Below are 23685 nucleotides of genomic sequence, written 5' to 3'. Positions count from 1 at the left end.
TAAATTGGCTCAGAGGAGACCGTGTACAAATCTACTTTTGTCTCCAAGGAGATATAATTTCTTCATTCATTTCCCCTTTTAAAATTTTTTTCCCTGAGCATTTATGAGTAAATTTTGGAGCACATGAAAATGAGGAAGTGATATCACCAGCTCGAGGCAAGTGTAGAATGTGTGTTGGCAGCTGTTATTGAGATCCTGAATCAAAGCTATTTTTTCCCCAGCTTGGCTTATTCTGTTGATTTCAGACCAGTGAAGGAAAAAATTGCAAGTGGTACCTTTCCACACTTATGTGTGAGATATGAATTGTGTTCATGTCATGGGCAGACTGTCCTTCAGCCTCTTGAGCATGTCACTGTGGTCTAACTTAGGGTCCCCGTTAACTGTAAAATCACCAAGGAGTTTGGCAGCTGTAACTGAAGCTCTGAGAATAAGCTTTCAAATTTTCTTATTCTCTTTAAGACTGTCCCAAGATTTCTCTCGATTCCTCCATTACTGATATGTTGATCAGATTCTAGATCTTGTTTGAATCATTAAGAAGTGGACTGTTGCATTTGATATAACAATAGCAGTAAAAATTCAAAACTTTCTCTTCTCCCACTATTGAGAGATTGGTCTAAATATCATTTGCCAGATAAAGCTCTCTCAGATTGGCATTTGTCTTCACTGTTTTTATACAACATTAGAATTTTTCTATAATCTCAATGGCCTCAGAAAATGGTGGTTCACTCAAGGGCTAAAACATACTGGAAGTACAATAGTGCAAGGATGGGACCAAGTCAGGAGTGATCTGGAGCTGGCTCCAGTTGTCTCATGAAAGCCAGAGTTCTGACTACTTTTCAGCACCCACACCTCTCCTACCATCTCTGCGCTCTTTCTCTGTAATCTATTAGTCAGAGCCCTGGCAGGAGACACAGTGCACAGCCAATGGAGTGACTGAAGGGTTTATGAAGAGACCTTTGCAGGCCTTTGCAGTGCCTTGGGCAAAGTGGAGCTAACATGCCAAGGGACACATACCAGACGGCCTGAAATGTCAAAGGAAGGAACTGTCACCAACACTAAGAGGATCCCTAGACCGGAGCTATGCCTGGAGTTAGGCAAACTGAGCCACTATCAGACAGATGTGGAGTTGTTGTTCAGTTGCTAAGTCATGTCTAACCCTTTGTGACCCCATGGACGGCAGCATGCCAGGCTTCCCTGTCCTTCACTGTCTCCCAAAGTTTGCTCAAACTTGTGTCCATTGAGTCGGTGATGCCATCCAACCATCTCACCCTCTGTCACCCACTTTTCCTTGCCCTCAGTCTTCCCCAGCATCAGGGTCTTTTCCAATGAGTCAGTTCTTCGCATTAGGTGACCAAAGTATTGGAGTTTCAGCTTCAGCATCAGGTCTTTCGATGAATAGTCAGTGTTCATTTCCTTTAGTATTGACTGGTTTGATTTCCTTGCTGTCCAAGGGACTCTCAAGAGACAAAATGTGGTCCCCTGGAAAAGGGAATGGCAAGCCACTTCAGCATTCTTGCCTTGAGAACCCCATGAACAGTATGAAAAGGCGGAGAAGGGAGGGGCTGTCCAATTCAAAGGAAAATATAGACAAGAGTGAAGATCAAGTAGAGAAGAGAGCAGCCCATGGGGAGGAAGGAAGTTCAACATACATTCGTACAGAGCTCAGACAGAATCCCATTGCCCCAAATAATCAAGCTGTTTCTGTCCTTCCACTTCTGACTTGCCCCTTCCCATGCTGGTCCCCAGTTAGTCTTCTGAGCCCAGCTCTCCATCCATTTCATGCAGTCTGTATTATCATCATTTGAAAGCATCAAAGGACATCTGTAGATTCAAAGCTCATGATGGTTTAAATAAGCCTGAGCCTCTGATTTGCTCAAGTGGAGACTCACTGATGCATTTCCTCTGGACAGTAATATAAGGAGCTGAGTTTTCAAAAAATTATTAAAATATACACAAACATCACAGAGAGAGCCCAGGTTTCCTCTTGCAGGAAGGAGACCTGGAGTCCTGTGCAGCTGTGAGGAAAATTTTTCACAGAAATAATGCAATGCATTTTTGCTGATTTGTAGTTGCAGTTATTTGTGAAGGACCCAGAGGTTTAAGCATTTGAGATTACAACAGGGATAATAATGCTAATCTCCATTGAACTGTTGTGAACATTAAAGAGAATTTTTTAAACTGGCATAAATGTGTTGCCTGCTACTGGGTGGAAATTTGAGAGTCACTTAACAAGAAAATGAGCGTAGCTCACTGCCCAGTGCCCCCAGCTTGGTACAAGAGATGGGGATTCAGAACAAGAGATGAGGCAGTAAAGTGCAGTCAGATAAAGCAATGGAGATTTCAAATGATTAAATAACTTGTCTTCCTCAATTAAAAAGAACTTCCATAATAATATAATAGTGATTATTGAGTATTTTAATACACTGAAATATTCACAAAATTAAAATTAAATTTCAGTCATGTGAAAGATGTCATTTTTCCTGAGCATGAAAGTCCCACGACCTTTCAAGAGCAGGTAGTAGTAGCAATGAATGGAATGAGAGAGGCATGGAAGGATGCCTCTGCATGCATGCATCCTGATTAAAAGTACCTGATTAAAAATGCTGTCGGTCAACTCTGGCAGGCAATCATAAGACAGTTTAGATATTCAAAGACTGAGGACTTCTCAACCCAAATTAGCACTGTAAATACTATATTTCGGAGGATGGCAAAAAAATGCAAGGTTTCCATAGTGAGAAGTCTCTAAATTGAACCCCAGAGATGTATGTGTAGCTTCTATCACTAATCTTTTCTTATTGCAACAATTTGGTGAATGCCAACTATGTTTGTTCAGGTATCTGGATAAATTTAAGTAGGATGGTGACTCCCATCAGGGAAGGCATAGTCTAACGGAGGAAGTAGACCCAAGAACAGATGAGAAAAGAGGGCCTCATATATAGCCCTGTCAGTTGTCAGCTTGGATATACCTTACTCCCAGGGCTGATGAGGGAGCTTTATGGTCATCAGCTTCCCTGAAAACTGATAAATTAGATGCAGACAGCTAGAGCCTAGAACTGCCAAATGCATCCTTAGGGTTGAAATATAACTGTGCTCTTTGTAGAACTGTCAGAACATGCTGAATGCACTGTTTTATTTCTCTGTAACCTGTTTAGAGGCGAAAGAAAATATGATAATAGGGATGACGGTGATAATTACTATAATGAGGCCTGTTCTCTGCTGCTCTGGGAGGGAGCAGACTATGGTGGAGGTTGTGTGGGTTGAATGAGAGTGGAGTTGTCTTCTCATGACCACTCGTGTGCACAATGCTGGCCACGTGCCTGTGCATCTGTGTGTGTGTGTGCACGTGTGTGTGTGTGCGTGTGTGTATGTGCTTGTGTATGTTTCCTCATCTGTGATTTGTTCTTTGAAAAGGAAACTAAGAGTAGGAAGCGGATGGGATAAACCAGAAGCCACTAGGCTAGGCTCAGATTTTGGAGCTGGGGCTTCTCTGAGGTAGTCTATGTTTCTGAGATCACTGCTTTTCCATTAGTAACTCCCGCAGATACATGGCTGTGCAATGGTGGCCGAGTGATTCTCTGGGCACCCTGACAGGTGTGTTAAGAGATTTTCATCTCTTTGCAGCTCAGGGAAATGCTTTTCTGTCTCCTCTCGAGCCAGAAGAAAATCAAGCCTAACACCCACCACAGTGAATCTATCACACATTTTTCCTACAGATACAGTAGGTATTGGTAAACTTTCTTTTGTTTAACTGATCAGAGAAGTAAATTAATTTGTCAAAAGTTGCACAGTTAATCAGACAAGTAACGTATTTTTAATGGCTATATTACTAGCTGTTTTAATTCTTCTGTCATTTTACTCCCTAGTATATTTGGAATAAATTTCCAGTGACCTCTTTCCTAGAAATGAATGCACTTCATGTACTTTGGAAAATTTTTCCCCCACTCATGTTTTGTTTGCATTTCATCTGAACCTATTAGGTTGAGATAAGCCATAAATTATTTAGCCAACTCTGTCACATCTGTGATCCACAAGATACAAAATTGGATTCCCTTCCAGTCTTTCTCATTCTAGGAAGTTCAGCCACATCCATGACATATTTTTCCCTAATTTTACAACATTCTGATTGGCCAATCAACTTGTAGTTTATATCAATATTTAGTATATTCTTGAATATGTTCTATCTCTCTTGACTGAATGAGGAGGAGAGAAGATTATCATCAGTTTGATTTGAGAGTCAAGAACTCTTTTCATAAATATTATTTCCCTTGAGATAAACAGTGGAACTTCATTGAGTTTGGGCACTGTGCCACTGTCTTAAGTTGAATGTTTTGAAAATAAAGAAAACATATAAGACAGCCCTTCTGGTTGCACATTCTGTGGAGTGGTGGCCTCTAAACTCACAACTCCAATGACATGGACCTTAACTGATCAAGAAATCTTTGTGCTGATCCAACCAACCCCACTGAACCATGAGCTGCACTTATGTCATTTTATAGCTGTGGCGAGGAAGGGCTAATTACTTGCCTGCTCAAGGTGACTAATGATGGCAGGGCCCCAACTTAAATCTGGACATCAGCTTTGGAACACTGACTTGCTTTCCCTTCTATGTGTGTGGGACCCTTAACTTGTTCCTAGTTGCCTGTAGGTAAAAATCGGCTCCACTCAGGGAATACCAAACCCTTATAATTCGTCACCTGCTAACATGCACAGGTTATTCTCTGCTTTGTATTTTCTATATCTTATGCCTGGAATGCACCTCACTGTGACCACTTCCCTCCTCTCCTAACACCAGCACATTTACCTTGTGAGTATTCACTACTCAGTCTTCAACCCCAGATTGTCCCCTCCACCAGGAAGCCCTCTCCATCCTCTCCCTGTCTCACACCCAGTTTCCTCTCTCACCTGGAACATTTATTCATTTATTAACTTATTCAACAAATGTTTCTAAACACTCACTAAGTGCCAGGCACTGAGCTGAGCAGAAACCACACAACTCTGAATACAGCTCAACAGCTCCTGTCCTCATAGAGCTTAGAGTCTGGTGGAGACATTAGAAAAATATGGTGAGCACACGGAAAAATATGTAATTACAACTGGGATGAGGGCCAGGAAGGAAAGAAAGTTGGTGCCTGGAGCCTACAGTCCCCAACTCAGCATCACCACTGCCTGCAGCAGTGGCACTCAGACTACCCACTTCAGGGGCGCCAGAACTGAGGGAGGAGATGGCCAAGGGAGCCTCTGCATGCCCGGGATACCCGCCTCCTCTCCATCTAGTGGCTCCCAGAGCCTCGGGCTTCTGCTGAGTAAAGGACATAAGCGTGTGCCACCACAATGAGGAAGGCCTTTGGTCAGGCAGCAAGGGGTGATACTGGGGGTGTGAAGGCAATGCCTCTTTCAGAGCTATGAGGGATGCTCACCAATAACTGCGATGAGGTGGGGAGGCATCTCATAGGGTAAAACACAATCCAGGGACATGGATATATCATGACCTGGTCAGAATTCCATCAGTCCCTCCCCTTGTCTTCATTCTGAGGATTAATTAATAGGGGATTTTACATTCTCTTTACAAATCTCTTTAGGAAGACACACTAATACTTTTGTAGAAGTATTTCAGTTTTTGAATAGTCCAAAAAAAGAAAGAGAGAGAGACCATCACATAGACTCAACGTTCATAAGGAACACTTGGGCAAGACACTCATTCTCTGGGGTTTATTTTCAACTTTGTCAAGAAATACTTGCCTTTGTCAACTTAAAAAAATAGTCACAACCTAAAAGTTGAGAGTTACGTTTTAATTGGTGGGAATTTTTAGGACTTTAAGCACAGGAGACAGTGTCTTATGTAACCCTGAGAGAATTGCTCTGTTGAAGCAGGGGGAGTGGGTGGGGGTGGGGGGCCGGTGGAAAGGGAAGTGAGGGGAAGTTGGTTATATAGAAGTTTGCAATAAAGGACAAGTAGTCTGAGCATCAAAAGTATTTTATGAATTAAAGAAAACCAGATAGCCCAGGTTAAGGAATTTAGCACTTTTCTATCCAAGGGAAGAGTCTGGGCTCATTGAAATCATTCCTTTCATATGCATCTCAGCTATCTGGGTCCAGTATTCTGTGTTTTTCACATCCTGAGTTCCTCAGTGCTCACTGTAGAGAGTGGCTGCAGCCTCATGGCTGCCAGATCACACAGGTATTTTCTTCCTTCCTGAGTGACCTTAAGGTCAGGGATTCACATTTTGAGGGCCAGAATCACTGATGTCAATATGAAGGAAATATTCCATTTCTCACCTTCATATTATAGGATTCTTAGGGTGTTTGTTCCTCATATAAACTTTAAATTCTTGCACTGAAATATACTTTGTAAACTGAAAGAATAAATTACGAAGAGAGTTTTCAGCTTTTAAATATAATGAACTTACCACTTCTTACCTGTGTTTTTCCTTCAATTTAAATGTACCATAGAATATATAAAATTGCATCCATTTGAGTTGAAAGCTTGTTATGCAAGTTTTTTTTCTTCTTTTTCTTTCATCTTTTAATTCTAAAGAGTATGGTTACTTTAGGTAAATTTAAAAAAAAAATGAGGTAATGACTTACAGAACCATTAATTGTTCAACGGAAATAGTCCAAATCACATTTGCTTACATGGAATTACTCTCAGAAATTTTATTATTCAGTGTATTGTAGTCAGCAAAACAAAGATTTTAATAAAGTCCAAGTAGCAAATGTCTCAAGATGCTTAAAATCTTTTACTTTGTCTACTTAAAATATTAGTAGTTTGTGTTAGGGAGTCTTATTTATGTTTTTGAAATGTTTTGTTTAGTATTTTGCAAATATTTAAAGTATTAGGCTATTTAAAATGTTTATAAGAAAAAGTTTAAAACAGTAATATGGAAAGTTCTATTTGGTTTTCCTCTTCAATTATTTTTTTAAATAATATCATCCAATACATACATATAGATTTGTTTTAAATGGATTTTCCTTCAAATGTGTCTATTTGGAAATACACACTACCTTTTACAGTGCCCATTACAACATATTGTTGGTAATAAATAAAACATTTTTGTTAGTTGTGACAAAAATCTTTACAAATTTTTTATATATAATATAAGAGGTATTCTGTCAGTTTAATGAATTATTGTAATGAATTTTTACTCCAAAAAATTTCATGGAATCAAGTAATTTCATGGAATCAAGCAAGTAAATGCTTACTAGCTTACTTTGAAAGATGCTAAAAACACCTCAGCTCAAGTGATCTCCCTCTCTGGTGCCCCTTATTTCACCATTTGCATTTCATTTCCTTCATGCTAAGATTTGCCTCCTCTGGTGGGCTTTGTGTGGGTTTTTTTCTTTGTTTATTCATTTGTTTTTAATGTGTTCTATTTTGAGAGGACAATAATTCTCCATGATGCCTTAGTGAGCTTTATCCTACCCAGCTGCTGTGCTCCCTGGAATGAGTTGCCTGGGGGCACAAGGACTCTGAAAGAAACCAGACCAAGTAGTGTTGCTGTAGGGCCAGCCCAGAACAAGGAGTAATGGTCACTGATTATGTTACGCAAATAGCAGATGTTCTGGGTGGCAAATATGTGTCAGGCAAACATGCGAATATTTCCGTGAGCCAGAGGTTTTAGCCTGAAGGCTTTCTCTGATGAATCAGTACACTGATCAAAAGGTCCACATTGGTCTAGTTTATTCATTCCTTGAGTAAGAACTTGATGGTTAAATGCTGACTGAAGTGGAATTAAACCCAGATTAATTTGTCCTCCACTGTTGTGTGTTTCAGAGACTGGAGCACAGGGAAGTTTTGGTGGGCTTGTTGTTCCTGGTTTTCCCGTTCATCCCAGCCAGCAACCTCTTCTTCAGGGTGGGTTTCGTGGTGGCCGAGAGAGTCCTATACATGCCTAGGTAATTACTGTTTCTGGTTTTCTCTTTACGAGACCAACACTGATGGCTCCAGAGAGACTGTTGTTTGTGTGTATATAACAGTTAGATCCTTGTGGAGCTCAGGTGTTTATTACATCAGCTTTAAAAACAGCCACAGAGGAAGCTGGATAAGAATATTGACCCGAGTATATTCAGGATTTTAGCAGCAATCATTTTACCGTAACTTCTTTGTTCAAGTATCTGTGCTTATTAAACATAATGAGTTACTTTCTAGAAATATTTGTTAATTTGCATAAAATTGTTAACTGTGTTAAGTAGCATGATTTTAATTGACTTCTATCTTCTTTCTCCCTCTTTCTTTGTTCTTGAATTTAAAAATAGAAACAATCTCAAAGAAACTTGTCCTTGAGAAAAACATTGGTTAAAAGTTATAAAGGGCCTTCAGACATGTATGACTACATAATGCCACTTAGCTTTGAATATTTGAACAGTGTGACGCTTGTCTGTTCTCTTGTCTTATTCAAATGTCAGCATTCCAAGGCCATGTTTCTCTCCAGAAGCCTGAAAATGTCCTTGAAATGGTTCTGCCATTTATCTATTGTGTGACCTTAAGCAGAACATGATTTTTTTTACACTCATTTTTTTTTTAAACTTTAGAACGTTATTTCTTTATTTTTATTTTGGCTGTGCTGGGTCTTTGCTGCCCCACATGGGCTTTATTGCCATGTGGCACGTGGGATCTTAGTTTCCTGACTAAGTATCAAACCCCCATCCCCTGCACTGAAAGATACGTTCTTAACCACTGGACCATCAGGGAAGTCCAAAAACTGAATTTTTTTCTTTAACTTATAGAGCTTTATTTATTAATTTTATTTACTTTTATTTAAGCCGCACTGTGCAGCTTATGAGATCTTAGTTCCTCGACCAGGGATTGAACCTGACCCTTAGCAGTGAAAGTACAGAGTCCTAATCACTGGGCTGCCAGAAAATTCCCTCTCATTTTTAAAATGGATATTTTAATAAGCTTCCTAAAGTTAAGTGATTTTATGAATTATAAGTAAGAATGAACTTTTCTAAAAGGCAACAAAATAAATACAATAAACCAAAATATTATCAGGAAATTATTCATTCATATTGAGTTAGAAATTTGTTAACTTTAAATTTAATTTAAATAAAATTAATTTAAGTAATAAATAAGATTTAATTTCATTTATGGATATTGATTGAGAATTTTTAAATGCATATAATTAGAAATGAATTTCATAACCTTTAACTTCCCTCAAACTAAGTACCTCACAGCTTTTCTAAGACTTTACAGTCTCTTGCTTTGACTTGGTTAATGAAAAGGTGGCCTTTAATTTTCTTTGTGTCTACAGCACAATTTGGGAAGGAGATTATTCCTTGATAAGAACTACTTGATAAGACAAAAATACAGCACAATTTCTTTGCCTTCACAGCCTTAAGATAATAAGCTTATGAGGCTTTGTCAGTACTAAGGAATATGGTGGGCAAAGGCAGACTTTAGTGTCTGTTCTACATGTGTTTTTGCTTGGAGCAGCTGAGAGTGGCTTCAGTCAGGTTTTGTCTGCAGTACTTCTGATTCCAAGTAGAATCTGTATTCATTCTTCACTTAAGAGATATTCACAGAGCGCCTGTCCCAGGCATGCTCTACTAGATCTTAGGCTACAAAAATTAGTGAATCTCTGGGTTTTGTGTTCCCCCCCCCCACCAAAGATTTTAACTGCTGATTAAAAACAAAATGGCACCTTTCAATCTAAACACTTGATGGGTCTGGATATTTTTAAAAATAATATCACAGTCTAATTGTATCAGAACTTTTGTTGAATCCTTATTGTATAAGGATTCCACTAAGTGTGTTATATTTGTTTTCTCAGTTAATGCATGCTGTATGTGGTGGTTCAAGACATGTTCCTACAGTCATAGTGTGACGTGAGTGTGACATCCCTAGGTCTGTTTTCTCATCTATGTAAAATGAAGATAATGGCACCGAACTCAGTGAGATATTATAAATATTAAGTGAGATGGTTATATAAAAAACTATAAAATGCTTTGTATTGTACATGACTAGTAAATATCAATTGTTACTATTGTTGATATCAGCTTTCTGAGGTAGCTGATACCATTATACCCATTTTACAAAAACAATGCCTGGGCTCTAAGTTAAGTTACTTGTCCAAGTGATAAAGCTGCTGCTGCTGCTGCTAAGTTGTTTCAGTTGTGTCCAACTCTGTACGACCCCATAGACTGCAGCCCACCAGGCTCCGCCATCCCTGGGATTCTCCAGGCAAGAACACTGGAGTGGGTTGCCATTTCCTTCCCCAGTGTGTGAAAGTGAAGTCGCTCAGTTGTGTCTGACTTTTTGTGACCCTGTGAACTGCAGCCTTCTAGGATCTTCTGTCCATGGGATTTTCCAGGCAAGAGTACTGGAGTGGGGTGCCATTGCCTTCTCCAAGTGGTAAAGCTAGTAAGTGGCAAAATGGTGGATTATGGATCCTTGTCTACTGACCCGTCTGTCACCTTCCAGCTTACATTGCTTCTCTGATAGTAACCTCAGTATTCTGCTCAGTGGAAAAAGATGAAGAAAATCTGAGCATAGTTAAGTACTCTCAGCTCAACTCCATTTGGAATCAGCACTTGATACTTTAGGAGTCCTGAGATCTGAATCCTCAGCCATTGAGGTTCTGACTACATGGGCAGTGAACTTTTCTAATCCAAATACGAGAGAAAATTTTTTGAGGAAATGAAAGGCTGGAATTTTAAACAAGAGGTTAAATTTCATTCTTCTGGAAGAGAAACTTAGGTAAACATTATGAAAGAAAAAGTGAAATTTAGTTACTCAGTCGTGTCCAACTCTTTGCAATCCCAAGAACTGTAGCCTGCCAGGCTTCTCTGTCCATGGATTTCTGCAGGCAAGAATACTGAAGTGGATTGCCAATTCCTCCTCCAGCGGCTCTTCCTGACCCAGGGATTGAGCCTTGGTCTCCTGTATTGCAGGCAGATTCTTTACCATTTGAGCCACTGGGGAAGCCCATAATATTGTCATCAACCATGTGTAAGCTATCTTATTTAAAGCCAGGGGTTTCTCTCACCCCAGCAGGTGTGTCCTCCACGCACAGAATCATCCAGCTCTGGCCCTCCCTGTGCCGCCATGTCACAGCTAGGCCTTTCTCTGATTCCATTCCTTTGCTCCAAAATAGTCAAAGTTGCACCACTGCCCTTTTCCCATAAGGAATAAGCTGATTGGGATTAAAAGTTTGAAATATAAAGAAAATATCAATATTACCAACAGCACGTGCCTGCCTCTCAGAACTTATTTGAATTTTGCTGCATTGGGCAAACTTGATGCAAAGTCATCCAAAAATCAGTTTCAGGAAACTGATCTTTATTAAAAGATGGCTGTCCTTTCCTCTCCAAGTTCCTGTATCTATGCACTGTAGTGCTGATGCCAAGTCATCATCTTCTGAGGGTTTGTCTTTACTGCCCAGCGTCTCCTGTATTCAGATCCACATTATCGGTGTGTCCAGCCAGGACTCTTTCCCCTCCAAATCTATAGTCTCAGCAGATGCCAAGGCTGTGTGACAGGGAGGTGGTCCTGGAGCTGATGAAGGGGGCAGGTGACCAGGCCAGATACACAGCTCTGAACACACACCTGAGAGTTTAATTCTGATTCTGGGAGCCCGGGGTCAGAGGAAGCTGAGGAGTTTTTGAGAGACATTGTACTTCTCATGAACCCCAGCCTTCCTTCATGGTCGCTGTTGGAATGAGTACCACAAGGGAGCCATATTAATTATGGCACTGGATTTCCTTTTATCTAAAGCTGTATAACTGAGTCAGAAATCAACGTTTTTGTGGTGAAACTTCTGTACTATGACTTAAGAGTCTTAAGTAACTTCATTGGAGCTGGTTACCCATGGTGACAGTTTTCATGAAAATGGGTACTTTCTCCTAAAAAGATTTCACTCAGCAGAGACCAGCTGGCCCATCTCAGTGGAGGATGGTAGACAGTTGGGTAAGGAGCTGCTGGAATCTTCTTTAGGGCTACAAAGAATGTTACAGACACTGCAAGTGTCCCTTGGAAAGTGCCAGAGCACCGAGTGAAGCCAGTGCATTTAAGAAACCTGCACGCTGGCTTCCACGATGCTGAAGCACGTGTCCAAGCTTTTTTAAACACACGAGAATCCTCTCTGCATGGCTCTCCTCCCATTATTGAGCTCAACAAGAAAGAGCCATTCCCCACTGCATTCACACCCAGCTGCTTTGAGGAAAATATGCAGCATGTATTCTGGCCTTCTTGAAGATACAGACCATCATCTTTAATATAGAAATTCATCAATGTAGAAAAGCTGTGTTATCTCCAAAACTTTAGCCAACAAAAGGAAGATGAACTTAAAAGTTCAATTGATAGGGGAACTTCCTGCTCACTGAATGTTCAAGTTAAGGATCCCATTCTGAGTTTTAAGATCCGATCCATGAACACTACAGAGGTCATGTCCACCCTCACTGAATCCTGGGTGGATCCCTGCAGCCCCAGGGGGCTGGTTTGGCCATTTTTCAAGAAAAACCCAGAATGAGTCATATCCACAGTTCTCTTTCATCCTCTGCCTCTCTGCCTAACAATGAACAAGTCACTTAAATCTTTTGGCTTCTGTTCTCCCTCCATCCTGACCTAGCGAAGATCCAAAATCTCACCTGCCTCTCACTTGCACTTTGAAATCTGTGGATAAAAGGAACAGAAATTGGCTATCTATTTAGCACACTGTTGTATGGCTTTAGGGTCAACGTTTTACCACCAAAAGCAACTGGAATAATCTTTTCTTCTGGTGATAAATGCCAATTTTATGGATATCTTTTTTGAACAGGCAGGGGAGTTCGGGGCTTAAATCATTCTTTCACAGAAGTTTTGATCTCTTGTTCTTATCTCAAGAGTAGCATATAATTTAATGGCTACTTTTGTATTTCATAAAAACCACTTTATAATGCTTCAAAGGACTAAAATTTCTTAGAATCAATGAAGCAGACATAGTTGTTGAGAGCTCTCAAATAAAATCAGAGGATATGATCAGAGATCCTTTCAGATGCCAGATTAAGGATGATTTATTTACTTTAGTGTCAAAGAGCAAATTCCGGAACTATTTTAAGAAAACATGTATGAGGGGAGAGGGAAGAACAGACAGGGGTAAGTGAAGGCAGAAACAAGAATGTGGACAGAATTGATCAAGAAAAACTGGGACCATGGAAGGAGAAGTTAAATAGATAACATGTGTTTGAGGGGAAAAGAGATCCTATTTGAGCTGTGTAGTTCTTCAGCTAATGGACACATCAGACATGGAAAAATGGGGAAAGGTGGCTCTTTTCCATTTTCAGTTTTGACAAATACCTTCAAATCATACCTACTAATTCTAAAATGGAATTTGTAATCTTACACAGGTTATTTATTTCCCAGGATGCAAAATGAGACATGTTACCTCTAAAGGAACACTAGTTATCTGACATTGGGGACCCCTACTGATAAGCCCTCTATGCGTATGTACCTTCAGAGTTGCTGGAAGAGAGTGACGATTGAGAGTGAATCAAAGTTTTGCCAAATACTCAAATCAACAGAAAAATAATTTGCTTTCAATAAAATCTTATGTTAGCACATCCAGTGGAAGGAAGACTGACCTGGGAATCAACACACTGCCTGGCCATCCTGGGGATTACTTTCCTGTCTATAAAATCTGAGTGTTGGCCTTGCCTGGTGGTCCCCAAATGTTGCTTATATCTTCATGCCACAGATATCCCTGCCTATGGCCACACTGGGGATTGAGAGTGCAACCCTCCATTAATTTCTTCTCCCCCACTCAGCTCCTCCTTTTTGGACATTTTGCAGTTTAGGAAATCTAAACTCCAGTTATCAGGATGCCACATGGTCTTGAAGGTCCCTTTCAGCTCCAAAGTTCCACTCTTTGTGACTTGGAATAACCTTGGGTAAAGCATGAATTTTTCCTCTTAAGGTCTGAAACACTTGTTTGTTCTGTATTGGAATGGGACCACTTGTGTCTGCTTAGTTTCAGCATGATGCCCAAGTAGGGAAAGGGAGACATGTCCCCTGAGGGGCAAGAAGAGGGGAAGTCCACCTGCCATGTGGATAGGCCCTCTGCAGGGTCCAGCAGAGGGCACTGGGAGTTGGTCCGGGCAGCCCTGGTGTGGGGCCTCCTCATGAACTGATGGGGTGTCCTTGCTTAGCAGCAATAAGGACTACCTGCCAGGAGGAAATAGGACCCTAATCACTGAAGTGGGACAACAAGGGGCAATGTCAGATGCTCCCGTTCAAGCGGTGATAGTGCAGGCAGCTTATCAAGAGAAGTTGCAGCCATGAGAACAGGTCAGATGTGTGCATATCCATATCAAGTCATGAGAAGAGAGTCAGGAATTGTGCTGAAGCCTAATATCTAAACCCAGGCTCAAAGCACAGGTCAGATTGCTCACAAGGTGAATGGTACTGAGTCCAACATGTTGAGTCCCTCTGCTGCCCTACATTGGGGTTTCAAAAGGCAATTAACATTGGCCTTCAGAATACCACAGGGTAGGGATGGGAAGATTTGACTCCAGTGTGTTTGTTTCTCTGCTCTTGCTGTGCCAGCATGGACTGTTCCATCCAGCCCCTTGAGACCTCAACTAAGAAGAGAGATGAGATCTAGAAGCTGGATCTTGTGAAGGCTACTCTCTGGAGCAGGGCCCAAGTAGGGAGGGTCCTGGGTTGCACCAGACTAGTGGTCAGTCACCAAGTCATCATGGGAGTGAGTGGGCTAGGTGACTGTCATGACCAGAAAGGAAGCAGTAGGACTTTGCAAAGGGACTCAAATGACTGTGTTACAAATCTAGAGACTGTGGATCACATAGAACAGAACAGTAGTGAGAAGGAGGGAGTGAGCTGAGAGGAGGTCAGTGTGCTCATGGGCTGAGGACCAGCTAGTCAATTCTGTTGTGTTCAATTAATTGTCCTCGGCTATTGGCACAAAGGGAGGATAAACTTGAACAGTCATTTGCTAGGCTGGCATCAAAGCCTTAATATTATAGAACCTTGTTAGGTTGTTAGTTATAAAAGATAAATGTTTATTTCTGAGTTTTAAATGGAGAGCAGTAAATGTCTTGGAAACCATGATTTAAAAGTAAAATTTGGAGAGTAGAATCTGAATTCAGATAAGACTGAATGGAATAATACATGTGCAAAATGTTTGTAAGCTATACTGGGTAATTGCAAGCCATTATTTCAGTCTACCCTGTACAAATGAGAAGACTGGGGGAACCAAAGTGGAAGGAAATCAATGCAACCTAGTATAGGCCTCTCCTTCCCTTGTGCTTTTCTTCCTCTTCCTTTGCTCTACAAAACTCTTTGTCTCTTTTCTAATCTCATGTGCTCAAAAGTAAACAACCCTAAAAAGAAAAAAATTAATATGTTGAATCTAGACAAATGGTACAGATGAATCTATTTCCAGGGCAGGAATAGAAACTCAGATGTAGAAAACACACAGGTGGACACAGAGAGAGAAAGAGAAGGTGGGATGAATTGGGAGATTGAGATTCACATATATACACGACCATGTGTAAGATAGCAGGTGGAGGGCTGCTGTAAAGCACAGGGAACACTACTCAGTGCTCTGTGACAACCTAGATGGGCGCAATGGCTGGGGGAGGGGGGTAACAGGAGGGAGGTCCGAGACGGAGGGGATAGAATGCCTGTACACAGCTGACTGACTTCATAGTATAGCAGAAACTAACACAACAGTGGAAAGTAGTAATACTCCATTAGAAACAAAAAAAGTGAGCTCCCAGACACAGAGAACAGATTGGTGGTCCCCAGAGATGGGGTGTGAGGGGTGGGCAAAATAGGTGAAGGTGGGCAAAAGGCACGAACTTCCAGTTATAAGTTAAAGAAGCCCTGGGCATGTAATGTGTAGTTAATAATACTGTGTTGTATAACTGAAAATTGCTGAGAAAATAGATCTTAAAAGTTCTTATCACAAGAGAAAAAATGTTTAAGTACGTAAGCTGATGGATATTAATTAGACTTACTGTGGTGATCATTTTACAATATATAGAAATACCAGATACCTGACACTAGTGTATTACTCGTATCTCAAATTTTTAAAAAAGTGAGCAACCCTAGCTTATCAGGCTAGCGTTCTGAAACATAATACTGAAGGAAGTTATGGAATGTGCCTCTGGGAGTGGAAGGGAGACTAGCGTGAAGGTGTCCCACTCTCAGTGTCCTGCATGGTTTGCCTGGAGGATGTAAGTGGACTTAAGTATCGCTATTGCAACCTCCCCTCCATTAAGACTCCCTCGTCTTTATTAGTGAATCTCTTTCTTTCCTTGGTGCCTGGATTCTGTGCTGGGAAATACATCTCAAACCAGGGACTTCTTCTATACATTTTAGTCATCTTAAAATATCCTTCCTACTCATTTAGAAGCCCAGGTTGTCAGAGGTGGGACCACCATTTTGTACATCTGTGTCTTCTCATAATACCCAGAAAAATACATGCTTCATTAGAGTATTGTGTAAAATTAAAGAACATTGGATGCTCAGAGGTAGGGTCTACCTGCCAATGCAGGAGATGGAGATTCCATCCCTTGGTCGAGAAGATCCCATGGAGGAGAAAATGGCAATCACACTAATATTCTTGCATGGGAAATCTGATGGACAGAGGAGCCTGGCGTGTTACAGACCACGGGGTCACAGAGTCGGACTTGACTGAGCGACTCAGCATGCATACACCGACACGTGCCACAGCCTATGCAGTCAGGTCTGTGTTAGTATGGGGAAGAAACACGGGTATAGCAGCAGCTAGTGAGTTGTCTGGCCATTATGCTTTTGCTTCAAAAGTGAAGATGCTCAACTCCAGAATTTGGTAGTTTGTGGAAGAACTAGTGGCAGAATTCAGGTCCTAATGCTGAGTATACTGTAGGAGGTTTGAGAAGGTGGTTTTTCTGACGTCTTAGATGTAGATTCAGTTACTTTTGAGGTGTTTGGCTTTGACCAAAAGGCCTTTCAGCTCAGATGGAAAATTTGGATATGGCCACTTGAACCAAGCTGAGACGGAAATAAGCCAAGTGAAGGCGCCTGCAAAGGGAAACACGACACCCCAAATATCACCCTGGTGATAGTCATCTTTGGGTTCCACTTTGAACTGATGCATTTTTAAGTTCGCTTTTGTTTCCATGTTAGTTTTGTTGTCAAAACTTGGCCTCTGTTCACTGGTGCTGAATAGAAACACAGAGACAGAGTTTTGGGTGTAGTAGAACACCTGAGGATCGCAAAGTATACACATATGTAGCACGAAATGTGTTCAGAAACTTGATTTTTTATGGGACTGTACTCTTTGCATGGGCTGGGAAGTTCTTTTAAATCATTAAATATTAAGACGACCATCTCTTCTATTAAATTACAGTACATGTTCTAGACCATTCAGATCAAGCCTTTACTCCCTTTGAGAGTTTTCAACATCAGTTGATTGAGCTTCAGGCTTTACAACGTTTATCCCTGTAGAGATCATCTTTACAGTTCCTTGGGAAAATGTGAATGTGCTGACTTTTGTTTTCAATACTGTATGAAAACAGGAAAAAATAAAACAAAATTTAGAAAATACAGCTCATTAAAAAAGAAAAGAGCAGCTTTTCTTGCCTTGCCAGGCAAAGGGGACCACAGTGGGCTAATGCCCTCAAGGCTGTGTGACCCACCCTGGAAGGGGTAGGGAGGAGTTTAACAGTGTTCAAGAACCAGAGCATGATCAGCTCGTGGACAATTCTTGAATTGACTTGTATCAAGGTGAAGTTTCAAGCATCATCAATCTTCTGGTTTCAACCAGTCTAGGGTCTGTGTTCTGGTGGTTAGCAGTTTTCATCTGGAGGGGGTCTGCTTCCAGTAAAAACAACTTAAGAATGTGTTTCAGACCTTTACCTATATATTTTAGGGAACTGGGAGTTGGGTGATTCTGCTGTGTGGCAGAATCATAGTCTAAATTTTTACCAGTTCCCTAGCCCGACAGCTCTTCTTTGTTTCTATATCTTCCTATTTCCCAGTCATTAACTCGAGTCAACATTTTACTTCAAAAGACAAGGACACAGGTGCTTTTACACAGTTTTAGTTTCTGATGCCTTCAACCACAGTGTTCAATCACACTTATGAAGCACCTCCTGTTATCTGCCCAGTACTTAGCCTGAAAAAAGGAATAAAACAATACTCTATCTTTAAAACCCACCTGAACTTCCAGTTAATACTTTATGTCTTATCAGAGTTGAATACAAAAGCTTCCTCATTATGCATTAATGCAACAAAGAGTTTATAATTTTCTTTTCCTTCACTTTCACAAAGATAGACACAATAGAGAAAGGTTTGATATGGGTCTAACGGAAGATATGCTTAGTGCTTTTTTATGTTTGAAGTCTATGGATGTTCATTGTTGTAAATACATGGTCACATGTATTTCACATAGGACCAGTGTACCTTATTTTCTGCAGTATTTTGTTCTATAAAAATGTTATGTGAATCATACCTTTCAGAAGCAAACAATGTTGTATAAAGTATTTTGAAGTTTTAAAGGTGTTCTTGTTGAATGCTCTTAAAAGACTTATAACTGGCCTGTAAATTAGACAGTTTGGGTCAGTCTGGAAATTATGTTTCTTAAGGTGTATTTACAGATCTACAACATATTTTATTGATGTAGTTCACTTCAGTTCACTCACTCAGTTGTGTCTAACTCTGTGCGACCCCATGAACTGTAGCACGCCAGGCCTCCCTGTCCATCACCAACTCCTGTAGTTTACCCAAACTCATGTCCATTGAGTTGGTGATGCCATCCAACCATCTCATCCTCTTTCATACCCTTCTCCTCCCACCTTCAATCTTTCCCAGCATCAGGGTCTTTTCAAATGGGTCAGGTCTTCACATCAGGTGGCCAAATATTGGAATTTCAGCTTCAACATCAGCCCTTCCAATGAACACTTAGGACTGATCTCCTTTAGGATGGACTGGTTGGATCTCCTTGCAGTCCAAAGGACTCTCAAGAGTCTTCTCCAACACCAAAGTTCAAAAGCATCAATTCTTCAGCGCTCAGCTTTCTTTATAGTCTAATTCTCACATCCATACATGACTACTGGAAAAACCATAGTCTTGACTAGACGAACCTTTGTTGGCAATGTCTCTGCTTTTCAATATGCTGTCTAAGTTGTCATAACTTTCCTTCCAAGGAGTAAGCGTCTTTTAATTTCATGACTGCAGTCACCATTTGCAGTGATTCTGGAGCCCCCAAAAATAAAGTCAGCCATTGTTTCCACTGCTTTCTATCTATTTCCCATGAAGTGATGGGACCAGATGCCATAATCTTAGTTTTCTGAATGTTGAGCTTTAAGCCAACTTTTTCGCTCTCCTCTTTCACTTTAATCAAGAGGCTCTTTAGTTCTTCTTCACTTTCTGCCATAAGGGTGGTGTCATCTGCATATCTGAAGTTATTGATATTTCTCCTGGCAATCTTGATTCCAGCTTGTGCTTCATCCAGCCCAGCATTTCTCATGATGTACTCTTCATATAAGTTAAATAAGCAGGGTGACAATATATAGCCTTGACATACTCCTTTCCTGATTTGGAACCCGTCTGTTGTTCCATGTCTGGTTCTAACTGTTGCTTCCTGACCTGCATTCAGATTTCTCAAGAGGCAGGTCAGGTAGTCTGGTATTCCCATCTCTTTCAGAATTTTCCACAGTTTGTTGTGGTCCACACAGTCAAAGGCTTTGGCATAGTCAATAAAGCAGAAATAGATATTTTTCTGGAATTCTCTTACTTTTTTTATGATCCAGCCGATGTTGGCAATTTGATCTCTGATTCCTCTGCCTTTTCTAAAAGCAGCTTGAACATCTGGAAGTTCATGGTTCACGTATTGCTGAAGCCTGGCTTGCAGAATTTTGAGCATTACTTTACTAGCATGTGAGATGAGTGCAATTGTGTGGTAGTTTGAGCATTCTTTGGCATTGTCTTTCTTTGGGATTGGAATGAAAACTGACCTTTTCCAGTCCTGTGGCCACTGCTGAGTTTTCCAAATTTGCTGGCATTTGCTGAGTGCAGGACTTTCACAGCATCATCTTTCAGGATTTGAGATAGCTCAATTGGAATTCCATCACCTCCACTAACTTTGTTTGTAGTGATGCTTTCTAAGGCCCACTTGACTTCACATTCCAGGATGGCTGGCTCTAGGTGAGTGATCACACCATCATGATTATCTGGGTTGTGAAGATCTTTTTTGTACAGTTCTTCTGTGTATTCTTGCTGCCTCTTCTAAATCTCTCTGCTTCTGTTAGGTCCAGACCATTTCTGTCCTTTATTGAGCCCACCTTTGCATGAAATGTTCCCTTGGTATCTCTAATTTTCTTGAAGAGATCTCTAGTCTTTCCCATTCTATTGTTTTCCTCTATTCTTTGCAATGATCGCTGAGGAAGGCTTTCTTATCTCTCGTTGCTATTAACTCTAATTGATGTAATAGAGTACTAAATACACACGTGAACTTTAGAACACTGATACCTGTATTCAGTTCGGAGAACACATCCATGTGTTATTTCATTTACTCCGTGCAATGGCCTTTCAAGGTGATTGTAATACAAATAACTTCGCTTCATGGATCAAAGCCTTGTCATGGCAAAGGGGCATGCATAACTCAGCAAAGCTGTGAGCCATGCTGTGCAGGCCCACCCAAGACAAATAGGTCGTAGTGCAGAGTTCTTACAAAACATGGTCCACTGGGGAAGGAAATGGCAATCCATTCCAATATTCATGCCACGAGAACCCAGTGAAAAGGCAAAAAGATGTGACACTGAAGATAAGCCCCTGCCCCCAGGTCAGAAGGTGTCCAATATGCTACTGGGGAAAAGCAGAGGGGAATTACTAATACCTCCAGAAAGAATGAAGCAGCTGGGCCAAAGCAGAAACAGCACTCAATTGTGGATGTGTTTGTCAAGAAAATTAAAGATATCAAGAGAACATTTCATGCAAGGATGGGCACAATAAAGGACAGAAACAGTAAGGACCTAAGAAGCAGAAGAGATTAAGAAGAGGTGGCCAGAATACACAGAATTATATAAGAAAGGTCTTAATGACTCAGATAACTGCAATGGTGTGGTCACTCACCTAGAGCTGGACATTCTGGAGCATGAAGTCAAGTGGGCCTTAGGAGAGATTACTGTGAACAAAGCCAGTGGAGGTGACAGAATAAACATTAAAAAGCTTCTCAATTCCAAGCCTAGCACCCCTGGGATGCAGAGCTAAGGAAATACACAATAGATGCCTTTCTCTAGACTATGAGTAAACTTTCACATCCAGATACATTCCATCTTTGGGGATATTTCCCCATCCATCAAGTGTCTGAGATAATGAATGAAATGGCAGTAAACTGGGACACTGATGAGTCTGGGCCCATGGAACTGCCAGCTTCTGGGTTCAATCTGGTTTGAGGGGCCACCATTGACTCCTGTTGTTTCCTTTGCAGAGCATCAAACACTTGTTCTGGGGCCAAGGTTCCAGGGCTTTATTGTTTAACCATTTGCGGTCAGCATTCATGAGACCAGAATAAGATCTCAAGGTCAGATAAATTTCCAGATGGGGATTCAATGGATTAATGTGAAGTTAATCAGGGATGTGTTTCACTTAAACAGTCTAAAGTTGGGAATTTTTTAGAGTAATAAAAGAGAAAGAATATGTCTCTCTTGTATCATTAATGCTACTTATAGGTACACTCAGTGGGTAATTTAAGCTTGTTAAGTTAAAAGGTAGAATTTCAGTTCTTCCTTAACAGCTGAAAGATTCTCTTTGCTGCATATAATTATAATTAAACAAAAAGTGAAACTAAAGTAAATTTCACTAAATGCTTGGCCCAGTCATAGAAAATTGTCATCTCTCCAGGTTGATGTAAATGGGAAGGGAAAATGTTGTTACTTTTATCACTTAAGAAGTTCTTCCACTTAAGATTCCTGAAAGTACATTTGTACTATTTGCAGGATGATTAACTGCTCACAAAGTTCTCAAACAACAGGTGTAAACATTTTTATATTCTAATTTGAAAGGACAGACATTGTTGATTCAGATTTCCTATTCAGCTCTCTTTGGATTTGCATCTCTTAAGGGAGAGATTCAAATTTCTTTAGTTACTACAAGTGCTGCAGCTGAGCAGCTTGTCAATAAAATCCATTCAAAATTGGAAATACCTGTGGCCTGTGAATGAGAGAGTATTTCTATGCTTCCTTCTCTCGGACAGCTGTGGTGCTTCTCAAGTGTGCTTTGAAAATGCCTCTCTGTACTGAGCTAAGCCATTCCACAGCCAGTTGGTTTCTTGGTTCTCCAGGTTATGATGTTGTCAGCTGTCAGTTGTTTGCACTGACTCTTTTGGGCTCTCTGTGGCCATCTCTAGTCAGAGTCCACATTTTCCTTCAACAGGTTAGCCGGACCAAACTGGAGTCTGGTTTCATTTTCCTGGAGGCCAAAAAAGTATGTAGTTTCTCATTTGCTTGATTTTTCCAGTTTCAAAATGAGGGCTTTAGCTGCCCCAGCAATGAAGAGAGCAGTCGTACCCCCTGCAGCTGAGAGCTGCAGTAAAGCAGATGTTGAAAGATGAAATGTCATAATAGAGAAGCATCTTAATCTCTGATATTGTGTTCAGGTTCTTAAGAATGTGATATCCTCTGAGAAATTTGCAAACCTAAATGGAGATTATTTTATATGGCTTAACATTTCTTTAAACCATATGTCAACACAAAGACTTCTGAAAAGAAAATGACCGTGTTACTCGATCCCAAGGCCTGTGCTGAGTGGAAGGAGAGCTGCTCCCCCTCGTGCTGGCCGTAGCAGGGCTCAACGACAGGCCTATGAGTGGAATCTGGCCCACCGCCTGTTTTTATAAATACATTTTGTTGGAACATAGCCATGCTCATTCGTTTACATAAGTGTCAATGGCTGCTTTCCTGCTACAAAGATAGAGTTGAGTAGGAAGGACAGAGGCCATATGGCCTGAAATATTTACTCTCTGGCCCCTTACAGAAAAAGTATGCCAACTCCTGAATTACAGCTGAATGTTAGGGTCATGAGACTTCTGATCTGACTCTATTCCTAGCTTTTGGAGCTGTGGGCAAGTTATTTAAATTCTAAGACTCTTGAGAGTCCCTTGGACAGCAAGGAGATCAAACCAGTCAATCCTAAAAGAAATAAATTCTAAATTTTCATTGGAAGGACTGATGTTGAAGCTGAAGCTCCAATACTTCAGCCACCTGATATGAAGAGCTGACTCATCGGGAAAGACCCCGATGCTAGGAAAGATTGAGGGCAGGAGGAGAAGGGGACAACAGAGGACGAGATGGTTGGATGGCATCATCAACTCATTGGACATAAGTTTGAGCAAACTTTGGGAGATAGTGAAGGACAGGGAAGCCTGGTGTGCTGCAGTCCATGGAGTTGCAAAGAGTCAGACACAACTTAGCAACTGAACAACAACAACAACAACAAAAGCTTTAGTTTCCTCATTTATGAAGTCAAAGATACTGAAGACTAAGTTTTTTAATTAGATAATATATTTAAAGCCAGTACTATCCTTGTTCCAAGCCCTACAGATATAGTGGACAGGTCCACATAAAGCTCTTAGCACAGCACCTGACGCATACTGAACTGAACTGACTCATAGGAAACACTCAACAAGTGTGCAAACGTATAAAATAGTTCATTTGGCTGCTGTTATCTTAGTCATCCTTGTATTCTGCCTCGTTTCTCTGGAGTTTTGG

General features: G+C 40.8%; 1 protein-coding gene across 1 annotated transcript in view; it reads left to right on the top strand.

Annotated features, from left to right (window-relative positions):
- Positions 1 to 23685, top strand: part of LOC120861143 (protein O-mannosyl-transferase TMTC1) — a 302613-nt gene that overhangs the window by 186897 nt on the left and 92031 nt on the right. Inside the window, exon 9 of the mRNA XM_040236782.1 lies at positions 7772 to 7893. Within this exon, the coding sequence (XP_040092716.1) occupies positions 7772 to 7893 (122 nt within the window). The remainder of the gene's footprint in view (positions 1 to 7771; positions 7894 to 23685) is intronic.

Source organism: Oryx dammah, unplaced genomic scaffold, assembly GCF_014754425.2.
Source record: "Oryx dammah isolate SB20612 unplaced genomic scaffold, SCBI_Odam_1.1 HiC_scaffold_11229, whole genome shotgun sequence".
Classification (NCBI taxonomy): Eukaryota; Metazoa; Chordata; class Mammalia; order Artiodactyla; family Bovidae; genus Oryx; species Oryx dammah.
This window is presented reverse-complemented; position numbering and strand designations above follow the sequence as displayed.